Consider the following 14,249-nt stretch of genomic DNA (forward strand, 5'->3'; position numbering starts at 1 on the left):
AAAAAGATTTTTCCTCGACATCACAATCTTTCTCAATTGTATTTATTCGTTCAATAATTGAACCTTCAATTCAAACAATTAATTTCATTTTAATCCTTTAATATATTTTATTTTTAATAATAATAATAATATATAAAAATAAACCGATATAAAAGTGTATACATCTCTTCTCTGCTATTTTCTGATTGACAAAAATGGCGGGAATTTGGGCAGCACTCTCTGCGATTGCATTCGTTTATCTTCTTCTTCAACAACTGCTCAAAAACCTGTCAATGAAGAAAAAATCGCCGCCGAGCCCGTTCGGGCTTCCGATTATAGGCCATTTACACCTCCTGGGGAAGAACCCCCACCAGGATCTGCACCGCCTGGCCCGGAAGCACGGCCCGATCATGGGGTTCCGGCTCGGATTCGTCCCGGCCGTCGTCGTCTCCTCCCCCGCCGCGGCGGAGCTAATCCTGAAAACGCACGACGCCGTATTCGCCAGCAGGCCGAAGATAATCGCCGTCGACGCCGTGAGCTACGAGCAGAGGAACCTCGTCTTCGCGGCGCACGGGCCGTACTGGCGAAACATGAGGAGGCTCTGCACGTCGGAGCTTCTGAACGCCGCCAGGATCGCCCAATTCCAGGCGGCGAGGCGCGCGGAGGTCCGCCTGCTTGTCGGCTCGCTGAAATCGGCGGCGGAATTGGGGGAAATTGTAGATCTGAGCGCTAGGGTTACGGGATTGAGCGCCGACATGAATTGTGTGATGGTGTTTGGGAGAAAATACGATGACAGTGATTTGGGGGAGATGGGGTTTAAATCTGTGTTCATGGAGACCGCCGAGATCAGTGCGAAATTCAATCTGGCCGATTATTTTCCGTTTATTGGTGCGCTTGATTTGCAGGGGTTGAATAGTCGGATCAAGGAATTGGGCAAGGTTTTCGACGGATTTCTCGAGAAAATAATCGACGACCATTTGCAGGAGAAGCCGGAGAAGAAGGAGACTAAGGACTTCGTTGATACAATGATGGCGGTTATGAACTCCGGCGAAGCTGGATTCGAATTCGATCGCCGCCATGTCAAAGCCGTTTTACAAGTTAGTTTATACTTTATATACATCTATGCACTAACCTCGTACGTTCGATTCATTGGGTTTGAGTACTGGTTTCGAGTTTTTTGGTGTTTTCGATTTGCATATTAAGAAAAAAAAAATCGATTCTCAAGTTTTGAACGGTCGAGCAACATCGTCCAATACAGTTAAACCTCTGCAAATTAATACAGTCGGGATTAGCAAAATTTTATTAATTTAGCAAAATATTAAATTATTGAACTTATAATTTAATAGGTTTTTACTGAGTGAGGATCAGAAGAAATTATTATTTAAGCAAGGTTACTAATTTATCGAATATTAATTTATCGAGGTTCTACTGTAATTGCCATAAAATTTCTCTTTAATTTGTTTTTTTTTTACTTGTATGCATATACATTTTTCATGTATCTAGTAATTTCCAAGAAAAAACTACGGTTCATGATTTTCTATTCGATTTGCGATTTTACAAACTAATTATATTGAAAAATACGCAAAATGGAAAAAAATTTAAATATTTTCGTCTTGTTCAGGATATGCTCATTGCAGGAACAGACACTTCATCAACATCAGTCGAATGGGCAATATCGGAACTCATAAGGCATCCGTCCATAATGAAGAAACTCCAGAAAGAACTAGAGTCAACAGTCGGGTTAAACCACATGGTCGAAGAATCACATCTCGAAAAACTCGAGTACCTAGACTTTGTCGTAAAGGAAACCCTACGCCTCCATCCGCCAGCTCCCCTTCTAATCCCTCGCGAGTCCATGGAAGACTGCACCATCAATGGAATATTCCATATACCGAAAAAATCGCGAGCCATAGTCAATGTGTGGGCCATCGGTCGAGACCCTAGTGCGTGGGCCAACCCTGAGACCTTCTGGCCCGAGAGATTTGCGGGTAGCGATGTAGATTCTAGGGGCCGCGATTTTCAGCTCATACCGTTTGGTTTGGGCAGGAGGAGCTGCCCCGGGCAGCAATTAGGGTTGACTGTGGTCAAGTTGATGTTGGCTCAGTTGGTGCATTGCTTCGATTGGGAGCTTCCGAATGGAATGTTGCCAAGCGATCTCGATATGTCCGAGCACTTTGGTGTTGTTATGTCTAGAGCCGAGCATCTTATGTTGATTCCAAAGTATCGATTAATTGCGTGAAATGTTTATTTGATACGGAAAATTTATTAACAATAAGTACGTGTAAGTACGTACACTTGTTTTTGGTTTCGATTAAAGCCCATCAGTTCAAATTTCGATCGTTTTTACTTGGACTCGTTTACACGTTCTTGTGTATAAGTGATGCGAAACAAGCTTTTTTTTCTGAAGCGAAACGATGAAACTCGAAAATGTCGACAACTTTGCTTATGTGCGCCATATTCGAAAAAGGACAATTTAGACATTTCACTAAAAAAAGCTAAAACTTAAAATGCATCTGCAAACACATCAATTTCTTATAAAAAATATTTCGAACACGTACGAAATAATGTAAACGAAATAAAATACTCGACCGCGACTAATTCTTTCTTTTTATTTTATTTTATTTTGTGTATCCCATTTCTAGGCCTTGGAAGCAAGTTCGTATGCGCGAGGCGCTTTACAATCCGGGCACCTCGGTTTGAAGCATTGGCAAAGGCAGATTTTCTTGATCCAATCCGATATCTTAGTCGGCTGCATAACAGCATCGGCCGATGGCGCAGCGACGCACTTTGCTTGTACCCCGTTTCGTGCTTTGCACTTTTCGTTACACTCGTTTATGTTCGCCGTCCGACCAATTATTTCGCCGGGGTTTTCAGTTTTTGCGAGTACTTCACCTATTCAAAAGATACAAACGAGTGAGGATAAACGAGATAACGCGTTTAAATATAGAAAAATAATTGAATTAACTTTTTTTAAATCCGGGTGAACCGCCTGACCGGCCCGACGGTTCACGGTTCACCAATTCATAGAACCGGACCCATCCCGGGGACGACGGGCCGGTTCACGGGTTCCGGGCCGGTTCACCGGTCAACGGTTCGGGCCGGTTCGTCAATGGGCCGGGTCCGGGCCAAAACGGTTGACCAACGGTCGACAGTGTTGATATTTTATTTTCTAGCAAATTATCCCATAACAGGGTACCAAAAGCGACAACAGCGGAGTAGTGGATTGAATTTGGAATGGGAACCGGGTTCACCGTTCGTGACTATTGTGCTAGAGCTGAAGTCGAAGTCAATTTTCGAAGTGTTTGATTTTCCTATTTATTTTATTTTATTTTAAATTTCAACTAGGCAGTAACGAAGTCGTTGTTTTAGCCATTTTGTTTGTTTGTATTTAAATTTAAATTAAACACACCATTCTGGGCAAATATTCAATTTTCAGTCGGGTTCCGATTTTATAATTCTGCCGGCCAATCCAAACAAGACAATTGTTTCGCGGTTCAACCAGCCGTTCCGATGCACATTTCAAATCATTGCTTAAAATTAATTCTGCATATAGTTTGCAAACACTTCCAACTTTTAAAAATAAGTTAAATTATTTCGGTGTTTTGTATAATCACTAAACAAACACCAACTAAATCATCAGCCTGCATGCAAGAGGCTATTTACACTCCGGGCACCTCTTGAGGCATCCGCAAAGGCAATATTTCTTGATAAAATCTTTTATCTTATTATTTGGCTCCATAAGACCCACGCTCGACTGCAGGCATACTCCGTGGGACCCTTTGTGTGCTTTGCACTTTACGTTACACTCGTTTCTGTTCGCCGTACGACCAATCTTGATTACGATGGGCTTCTGAGTCACTGCGAGTACTTCACCTATACAACGAGTTAAAAAACGGGTTAATTATCGTATTATCTTGGTATTAGTCAATAGATATATGTCAAATAAATTTGGAATACATCGCTATTCTCATATTTTGATTTCATAATTGTTATTTTTTTTTTTTTTTTTTTTTTGTAATTAAGCAACCTGCAACCAACTATAAGTAAACCTACACTCTCGTATTCTCGTATGATAGCTTGCAAATCGTACGTGAGAAGTAAATTTACTGTTATTTTTTTCAATTTCTATTTATTTTATTTTTAATGGAAGCAAAATAATGATGATGAGTGAAACCTATGCAGAAGATGAAGAGGATGACAAGAACAGAAAATCCAATTTGTGACTTAGCCATATTTTGAGGAGGGTGCAATATTGGTGATGTGGGAGATGATTGATGTTCAAGTTTGCCTATTTATAAGCTGAATAATAATAAATATATTGCAATCCATTATTATTACAGATAAGATGATTTTATGTTTTTTTTTTCTTTTCAAATTTGCAGATAATATCATTATTAAATTAGTATGTGACTTTCTATGTACTAAACAAATGCATTAAATTCTTTTACCACTATTTGGTGAGGTGGAGTGCAAGCTCGTTTTACTTATGCCTTTTATATTAATATTATTTAGTTTTTTTTTTCTTTTATTATTATTTATTTTTATTATATTAATAAATTAAGAATAAACATGTAAAAATGTATACAGATTGATAATTGTGACTTGTGATGTAGAAATTGAAATTAGAACATTAAGGCCTCAAATGATTGAGGAGATAAGCCAACATCCCAGAGTCTGATAAAATAATTAGATTTTCATTAGATTATCTAGTCTTATTTTAGCTAATCTTATCTTGTCAACCAAACGTGGCCTTAATCATTCAACTTATTTCGTTTTGTTTTTGGTTGTCCCAATATTCTATGACTTGGAAGCCTTTGAGTTATGTTCACTACAATTCTGATACATAGCTCGTAAATAAAGGTCCAAAACGAGCCATTTACATGTTTTCATTTTTTCCCGAAAAAAAAAAACTAAATTTCAATAGAAAAGGCTGATTCAATCAACGACTGATCGGAGTATGCATTCTTTCAACGATTCTGTTCACAGCTTCACGTGACATTACCAACGTATCGTGCAGCAGAATGCTGTAAACATTCAAACCCTGTAAAAAATAACCATTTAAACAAATTTAATTATCAACCAAAAAAAAAATTAATAATAATTATTATTTACACACAGATACGAAAACAAGATCAGTGTAAAAGAGTGAAAATATCGAGACTTACGATTGCAGGCAGTACATTGACGTAGTGCACATTTTGAGTAGCCAGCTTCAGCTTTTCATTAATCGAATCTCCATCAACAAGCAGAAGTTTCTTAGCATCCTCCATTTGATTCGCGTAGTTCACAATGTTTTTCGTCTTATGTGAAGGAACCTCCATATCATCGAAAATCAAAAGCTGTACATTTTCATCGTGTATTTTTATTAGCATTTACGGATAAATTCAAAAAAAGATCGGAATTGAAAAACTAACTCAAATTCTGTTTCCAAAAAAAATATTGGAAAAATCGAAAATCAGAATTCTGGGAATTGGAATGAGAAAAGGTTGTTCCATTTTGGAAATTTTCGAATCGGATTTCTACTATTAGTCAACCATAATATTAAATACATAATAATAAGTGTAATTTTCAAGAAAAACACTGAATTTTTTGAAATATTTTCGGAAGTTAAATCTGGATCTAATATGTTCAATTCCGTTGCGAAAAAATCAGAAAAATAGGAAATCGGAACTTTTGGATTTCGGAAGGACATTTATGCTCCTAAATCGGAAATATTCATATCAAAATTGGTGAAGTTTGGTTCCAATTTTCAACCCTTAGCTAGTAGAGACGGACAATAACAAAATACCCGCATGAAAAAACTGGAATAATAAGACGGAATATACTTGCCTTGCCTTCTGCCGCACGAGCTGAAAGTGCAACTTTCAACCCTAGTCGACGAACTTTCTTGTTTAGCTTAATAGCATGACTTCGTGGCCTTGGACCATGCATCGCACAACCACCCCTAAACTGTTGACCAGTTAAAAAAATATTAGCTTAGAAAAGCAATAAAAAGAGTCAATTGCATTTAGTACCCCCTATGTCATACAGAATTGCTAAAAAACTCCTCACATTATAAATATTAGCACAAAAAACCCCTACAATGCATTTTTTTGTAGCACGCAACCCCCTAAATGGTGAGTTTTAGGGATAGTTTGCTAATAAAATTGAATCATAAGGGATTTTGCTAACATTTATAACAGGGGTAAAAAATGCAATAAGCCCACACTTACAAAAAAAAAAAAAAAAAAAAAAAAAGCTTACCTGTGGGCCCCGCAGTGTTCCGTGCCTTGCTCGACCGGTACCCTTTTGCGGCCAAGGCTTTCTACCGGTCCCACTCACCTCGCTAAGATTTTTGGTCGAATGGGTACCCTGAGAATTATATATAAAAACACATTACTAAGTTGTAATTACAACATCAAACATACAGCATAAAAACAAGAATATAATGACAAAAACCGAGTTAAGCGATAATCGAACCTGCTGCCTTTTAGCAAGCTGCCATCTTACAACACGGTGAATTATATCCTTCCTAATCGGGACATCGAAAACATCACCAGCCAATACCATGAAGCCCTTGTCCTCGTTGGCAAAATTTGTGACAGGAATCACCAAATCCTGATAGAGTCCTACGAAATAGATACAACAATTGATGAAACAAAAAGATTTCCGCAATTTTTCATAACTAAAATGTGAAGAAACACGAGTGTTTTTATACTCTCGACTAACCTATTTCACGTTCTGGAGTCAGCACGTGTTTTGAGGACAATAAATGAGAAGGGAATGCGCCTTCACTCGAATTTGGTGTCAAAATTGTAGTCGAATATTTCCGGTACACATCAAACGGCACCTAGCAAGTTATTTATAATTCAATTCCAACACTAAAAATAAAATCACGTTGTTGTATTACTAAGTCGAAGCAATAATCTTAGGCCCCGTTTGGTTGGTAAGATAAGATTAGCCAAGATAAGATTAAATAATCTAATGAATCCCAATTATTTTATTGGAGCTTGAAACGTACAAAAAAAAACTCATTAGAAGGCAAGATAAGCCAAGATAAGCCATGATTATATAATTTTGGCGGGTCGACCCGGCAATTTATTGAGCATACCAAACATCAAATTAAGTCCAACTATTTAGTTAATCATGGCTTATCTTGGCAACCAAACGGGGCCTTAAGAAACGTGCTAATGCTTTATTTTAAGAATCTACCTTCCCAGGTACCAAAGACTGCAACGAAGGTAAGCTATCCCCAACGCTGCCGTTGAAGTTCAACGCTGCTTCAAATTTTTAAATCAAAACCGAATAAATTTAGCAATCTCGAAAACAGTATTAATAACGAAATAGAAATGCATAAACCCTCCACTACAAAAAATTGCATACCATTACACAAAGAAGCTGGTCCGAACGAAAAATCGGACGATCGAAAAGCACGCAATACCCTTCTCGAAATCGACAATGCCATAGCAGATGGGGAAATGATATTCCACGATAGAATAAAATCACATTATTTAATTCCCCCCTAATTTTCAGCTTCAAAAAGAAAATGTAAAATAGAAATTAAGACAAGTACGAAGAAATTAACAAATTAGCAAACTTTTTGAGCTACATAAGATCACAATCACCATTACTGCGTCTCGCCATTTATGTGAAGCATCAGATTTCTCGTATATTCAGCAACACCAATTGAAAAAATAAAATAAATAAAAATTAAAAATTTTACCTTTTTTTTTTCAATTTGAGAGTCGACAATTGAATTGCTGGATAGAGTGCGGGAATCAGTAATGGAGAATTTTGGAAGGCCTATAAAATTTGAGCTTTGTGGAACTGTAAAAAATGGAGGCTGAAAATGGAATCTGAAACCCTACACTACAACAATTAAAATAATACGGGTCGGGTTTGAATCTTTAAATCGGATATCCAACCCATATTATCCGGTTTATGTTAACAAAGTATGGTAAATTAGGGAAAACCCCCTGAAGTAATGTCAAATGACGAATAAACCCTTATTGTTTGGGTAATTACAAGCATCCCCTAAACATATCTTATTTTTCAATTCTTCAATCAAAATACCTTCTCACATGCAATGATGCAAATGATAACTTTTCTTTTTTCTTTCAATTTTGTCCCTTATAATGGAATCTTAAACATAAACATAAACATGATCACTCTCGATGCTGATCGATATTCGGGACTAAGGGAGTAAAAAGGTGATTATTGAAGGTAACACAATCAAAAGGGAGTGTTGTTGTGTGATTATGTGTGTGTCTAGTTGGCAATGCCTACAAGGTGTTTGATGTGTGGTCTGTGTGAGCATATTGTTTCACATAAACTTTTCTCTTGCTTGCTTTCTTCTCCTGGTAGGATGCTGCCTCTTAGTGATGTGAAAACTATAGCTACTCACTCACTTGGCATTGATTTTGAATAGAAAAGTTTGTGGTCTTATTTTCCGTTCGAGTTTTTACGTAGTTAGTGTCGAGAATTTTGAATCATTTTTCCTATTTACAGACCGTTCTTGCTGCTTCTATTCCCCCAGTTTACATCACTTGATTTGTTGTCCAGCAATTGCACTCTCTTCTCGTACCTCTGCAAACAAATTATTTGAATTGGGAACACTATATATATCCATAATACATACATGATTGCAGTATCTGAGTGTTATACTATTACAAATATATTTCTTGGTTTCTAGGATGTTGGAGCTAAGTTTTCGGAGCTGGTTAATTTAATCTGACAACAAGTTCTTGTGGAAGAGGAATGATGCATGAGTGATTGCTAGTGACTTTTGAAACCGTGTAGGAATGGAGTAAGCCAAGATCATCTTGCGAAATCCGAAACCGTAATCGACATTGTATTGACTGAATCTACTCCCATCTCTCCGCCTGGGCCTGGAGCCGCCCACACAAAAGCAGGCCTGAAAGGCGGCACGTCAGGCACCGCCATCATCCCTAATACCATCTGAAGAATAGCCTCTGTTTTAGGCCTCTCACCACCATTAGGATGTGAACACGCTAACCCGAGCAGAAGCAAACTTTCAGCTTCTTCAGCAATATAACCATCACCCAATCTTGAATCCACAGCTTCGAGTAATTTACCTTCCCTGTACATCATCCAAACCCAATCCACCAAGAATTGGAAACCCGCAATTCTTATTCCAGGTCGTTGACCGCATACTACTTCTAGAAGCACTGCTCCAAACGCATACACATCGGAGTATTTTGTGGCTTTCCCCGTTAGAAAACATTCTGGGGCGATGTACCCCATTGTGCCTACTATGCCCTCAGCCTCTAAATAAAATGTCTTGTCGTTTTCCAGAGCTCTTGCAAGGCCGAAATCGCCTAAACGGGCATTGAAGTCCGAGTCGAGCATGATGTTGCTGGCTTTCAGATCTCGGTGTACGACTTTTTGGTCGTACTCGTTGTGAAGATAATGAAGTGCAGAAGCCACTCCTGAAATGATTTTGTGACGGAGATTCCACTCTAAGGGCTCTTTTTCTGGCCCGACAAAGAGGTGCTGGTCTAGGCTTCCGTTTGGCATGTACTCGTATACGAGCAGCAGCTTCCCATTCTTGTGGCACCATCCTGTTTGTAACAAGTAAGTCAGTTCCTCTTGTTCGTTTTATTCGTTTTCATTTATTTCTATTTTATGCATCACTATCTTTTTATCGGTGTTTAATGCGTTAAATCCTACACTTAGACAGAGCATTTGACTGGTAGTCATAGTCGAACTACTGAAATGTATTCCGTAAATTGAGTTTTGATGTTTGTTATGTTCCTCCTCGAATCAAGAAGCGATAAGATGAAATCGTATGAATATTCTTACCAAGTAATTTGACGAGATGCTTGTGGCGGAGACGATTAATAATGGTGAGCTCGGCCAGGAAATCGTGCTGACCTTTGATACTCTCCCTGGAAAACCACTTGACCGCAATTTCCATCGTTTCTTCGACTAGAGTCCCTTTGTACACCACTCCGAATCCTCCCTGTCCAAGCTTGTTCTTCTCATCGAAATTGTTTGTTGACTTTTTTAGGTCCTTGAACTTGAACTCTCTGGGCATTCCAGGCAGAAGTCTCAGTGCCTCCACCAAGCCGCCATTCAAAGCCGCCACCCGATTCTTGTAGAAACGATATCCGAACCAGACTGCAGCCAATAGCAGCAGCAACATCACCACCAGTACAGCTGGCCCAGCCCCCCGCATTATGTTGACCGATTTAGTAATTTTCGTATTAGGATCAGAGAAGTGGTGCACATTCAAATTCCACCTCACCACACTGTACAATTGGGAAGCATTCCCATTGGAAGCCGAGAAGCCAAAGTACGAGTGCTGATTCACATGATCTCTCAGATTCAAATTGGCTGATAATATGGGGTATTCGGGCTTTGGTGGAGTCTCACCACGTAAATTTGCCTGTTCTGCGATATACACGTCGAGGACCATCTTAAAGCCGTCGTAATCCACCCAAATATTGTGAAACTTTGTGGTTCCGACGGGGGCGATTGTGATGTTATGTTGGGTCAAAGATTCCGTCTTTACGGATACGACACTGTTGACATCGATCCCGACATGATTGTCGTCCGGATCGAAGTGCTGCTTAAAAGTATCCAACTCCACCGCCACCAACTTGTTGCTGTCTCGATTATCCGTCATTGAATTTGTGAGGCCGAGAAACTGGCCGTTGCTGTTGGGCGGCAGGAGGAGGTCCGGTGCAATCACGAAAGCCAATCCTTCAGAGGTGTCGTTTTTTATCCTGAAAACATTGATCAGAAATGAAGTGTTGAAAGACGCCACCAGGACGGATGTAGGGCTGTTATTGTCGTTTTCTTCTTCCCATAGCCGGAAAGGCTGCTTGAGGAGGATTCTTGCTGAGTTGTAACTCATGGACATAGACGATTCGGAACTGGTATCTGGGGTCAACTGAAGGGCACCGTAATTGATAAGTGCAGGATCTATAACCTCGAATATGTCGTAGTACGTCTCATTAAAGGGACCACCGTATTCTTGGCTAAATGTTATAGGAGTTGCACTTTGGACAACATACGAGAAATAGTACAGAAGAAAGATGGCGATGATGACGACGAGGAGTCTTGGTGGTGTTTGTTTCCTCATTGTTCTTTCATGTGTGATATTTCTGGAAAATGGCTTCTTATTGCTCATTGTGAGAGTATGTTTAGTTGGTTATTGTTTTCTTGATTTTTTTTTTGGTCTAAAGTTTGAACATTCAACACGGTTTTTGTTTTGAGTCAATGTGTCACTCTCTTGCATTGCATTGCCTCGAATTTTCATGTCTCTGCGTTTACTTGTATTTAGGGGTGGCAATTTCTCAACTTGGACCGGATCCGATCCGGATTTTCATGTCTCTGCGGATTCAAATTCATTGTTGAGTTTTATTTGATAAATAATCGAAAAAAACGCATTCATTGAAAATCGAACTTGTGACCTCTAAATACATAAATCACTTCTAACCATCCAAGCACATTAACTTATTATAAAATATTTAACCATAATTGTATAAATATTGTTAATGCAAATATTAATTGCAACATTCATTATTATTAAATGGTATTAAATAAATTATTAACAAATTTAATAAAATAAAGTTTGAAAAATATAAAGAATTGCAGTTCAATACGCCAAACATCTATCATTAATTATATAATATTAGAAGTATTAATAAAATCCACAATTTAAAAATGTAAAGAATGCTCAATTAAATAAAAAAAAATGCATAACTTAATTCAAACTCACTTATGTTATTTAATCGATAGTGTGGCAAATCCAAATAAAAAATAAAATAATATGTTTATGTAGAAGAAGAAAAAATTATAACTCATTCCAATTAGTAGTTTTCTTACTTTAAAATAAAATTATATACTACAAATACTATATTGTGAATTTTCTTTTAATATTTAATTTAATCAACTAGTAAGATTTGAATCGATGAAGTGCAAAACCTTTCAATTAGTAAACATTATTCAAATATTTGAATCGGTTGCTTAACTATTGACATAACATGTTACAAAATTGATTTAACTATTTATAAGTAATGTCTAATATCTTTTTAATTCAATTTTGTCATAAAAACTAGTATTTCACCCGTGCGTTGCACGGATGTCAGTTTTGAATTGAGACAATAATAATAATACGAAAACAACTATCTCTTTATAAAACACGAATGCAAGTAAAACAAAATGGAAGGAAATAAAAAAAACATAAACTTTATCCCTTAATTTTGAGTTGTAACATGTGAAATTTAATTAAATATTACAAAGAAGAAAACGCGGAGCGCGCAAAACACGATATGAAGATTAAGTGAAATTATTTTAAACAGATGGTATAAATCTATTTCGTGGAATGCAATCTACTACACCATGTCAATCTTCTACAAAATAACTAACTTAACAACAAACACGGTAGTAGAGAAGTAACACAATAGATATTCAAATTAAATAACCTGCAAGTTTATTACAAATGACGTTAAATTAGTGATGCACATTACTCAAACAACAATACAACTTATAAATATTACAAAAGAGATACGATGTATACGTCATTATTGATACCAATGCTGATACCAATACGGATACCAATACTGATACCAATATTGATACTAATATCGATACTAATACTGATACTAATTAATATCGATACTAATACTAATACTAATACGAATAGTAATACTAATACTAATACTAATATACTGATACCAATACTATTACTAATCGTAATCCTACAAATACTAATACGAATACCAATACTAATGATACCAATATTAATATTAATATTAATACTAATGCTAATGCTAATACTAATACTAATACTAATACTAATACTAATACTAATACTAATACTAATACTAATACTAATACTAATATTAATATTAATATTAATACTGATATTGATACTGATATTCGTACTGATACTCGTACTAATACTCATACTTATATTGATACTGATATTAATATTAATAGTAATACTAATACTAATACTGACACTAAGACTAATATAATACCAATACTCATACCCATACTGATACTACTGCTAATACTAACAATAAGACTAATATTAATATTAATACTAATAATATTTCTAATACTAATACTAATACAAATACTAATACTAATATCAATACTAATGTTAATAATGATACATACTAATATCAATGCTAATGCTAATACTAATACTAATATTGATATTGATACCGATATTCGTACTGATACTCGTACTAATACTCATACTCATACTGTGATATTATACTAATACTAATACTAATACTTATACCCATACTAATACTAATACTAATACTAATACTAATACTAATACTAATACTAATATTAATACTAATATACTAATACTAATACTAATACTAATACTAATACTAATACTAATACTAATACTAATACTAATACTAATACTAATACTAATACTAATACTAATACTAATACTAATACTATTACTAATACTAATAGTAATACCAATACTAATACTAATACTAATACTAATACTAATACTAATATTAATACTAATACTAATACTAATACTAATACTAATATTAATACTAATACCAATACCAATACCAATAATAATACTAATACCAATACCAATAATACTACTAATAATAGTACTAATAATAATACTAATAATACTATTGATACTGATACTGATACTGATACTGATACTGATACTGATACTTATACTGATACTGATATTGATATTAATACTAATACTAATACTAATACTAATACTAATACTAATACGCATACTAATACTGATACTCCTATTAATATTAATGCTATTACCAATACTATGTTAATATGCTAATCCTAATATTCTGATGTATACTAATGCTAATGCTAATATGAATATGATAATCCTAATGCTGATGTTAATCATTATTGTAATCCTAATATTATCCAAATTTTTATCTTATTCATAATCTTATTTCTAACACTAATCATAATTATATCCTTATCCTAATCTTAATTATAATCATAATCTTAATCCTAATACTAATCATAATCCTAATACTAATACTAATAGTAGTACTAATCATAATATTAATACAATCCTATACTAATATTAATCATAATCATAATCCTAATCCTAATACTAATACTAATTCTAATTTTATATTAATCATAATTATAATTTGAATCGGAGTCCTAATATTAATACTAATACAAAAACATATATTCAATATATTAGAAATTAATATTTAATTATGTTATCAAATTGACATTAATATTTTTTTTTCAATATTATCAGTGTATAAGCAAATATTAACACATAGAAA

General features: G+C 35.6%; 3 protein-coding genes and 1 long non-coding RNA gene across 7 annotated transcripts; 1 reads left to right on the forward strand and 3 right to left on the reverse strand.

The window, feature by feature from the left end:
- Positions 1-126: 126 nt before the first annotated feature.
- On the forward strand, positions 127-2,325 carry LOC105973109 (cytochrome P450 71AU50). Its single transcript, XM_012998124.2, has 2 exons — positions 127-1,076; positions 1,601-2,325. The coding sequence occupies exons 1-2, from the start codon at positions 195-197 to the stop codon at positions 2,216-2,218; spliced, it is 1,500 nt and encodes a 499-aa protein (XP_012853578.2). The 5' UTR covers positions 127-194; the 3' UTR covers positions 2,219-2,325.
- Positions 2,326-3,496: 1,171 nt separating this feature from the next.
- Positions 3,497-4,409, reverse strand: LOC148766151 (uncharacterized). The gene is made up of 2 exons (XR_016034638.1): positions 4,154-4,409; positions 3,497-3,852 (listed from the first exon to the last, which is right to left on the reverse strand). It is a non-coding gene; the product is annotated as an uncharacterized LOC148766151 (long non-coding RNA).
- Positions 4,410-4,751: 342 nt separating this feature from the next.
- Positions 4,752-8,053, reverse strand: LOC105973021 (uncharacterized). Of its 4 annotated transcripts, none has more exons than XM_088826182.1 (9): positions 7,682-8,053; positions 7,342-7,491; positions 7,171-7,238; positions 6,688-6,808; positions 6,439-6,587; positions 6,223-6,330; positions 5,809-5,928; positions 5,145-5,318; positions 4,752-5,020 (listed from the first exon to the last, which is right to left on the reverse strand). In XM_088826182.1, exons 2-9 carry the CDS (start codon positions 7,421-7,423, stop codon positions 4,919-4,921), a joined length of 924 nt encoding a protein of 307 aa, XP_088682308.1. In that variant the 5' UTR covers positions 7,424-7,491; positions 7,682-8,053; the 3' UTR covers positions 4,752-4,918. The 4 variants fall into 4 exon arrangements, with proteins under 4 accessions (XP_088682308.1, XP_088682311.1, XP_088682309.1 ...); XM_088826185.1 differs by having other exon boundaries at positions 7,171-7,235; positions 7,682-7,859; XM_088826183.1 differs by having other exon boundaries at positions 7,342-7,494; positions 7,683-7,840.
- Positions 8,054-8,555: 502 nt separating this feature from the next.
- Positions 8,556-11,113, reverse strand: LOC105973019 (putative L-type lectin-domain containing receptor kinase S.5). The gene is made up of 2 exons (XM_012998009.2): positions 9,781-11,113; positions 8,556-9,539 (listed from the first exon to the last, which is right to left on the reverse strand). Exons 1-2 carry the CDS (start codon positions 11,111-11,113, stop codon positions 8,776-8,778), a joined length of 2,097 nt encoding a protein of 698 aa, XP_012853463.1. The 3' UTR covers positions 8,556-8,775.
- Between the last annotated feature and the right edge of the window lie 3,136 nt (positions 11,114-14,249).

The sequence above is a fragment of the Erythranthe guttata genome, chromosome 12, assembly GCF_056151865.1.
Source record: "Erythranthe guttata isolate IM_541 chromosome 12, IM_541, whole genome shotgun sequence".
Classification (NCBI taxonomy): Eukaryota; Viridiplantae; Streptophyta; class Magnoliopsida; order Lamiales; family Phrymaceae; genus Erythranthe; species Erythranthe guttata.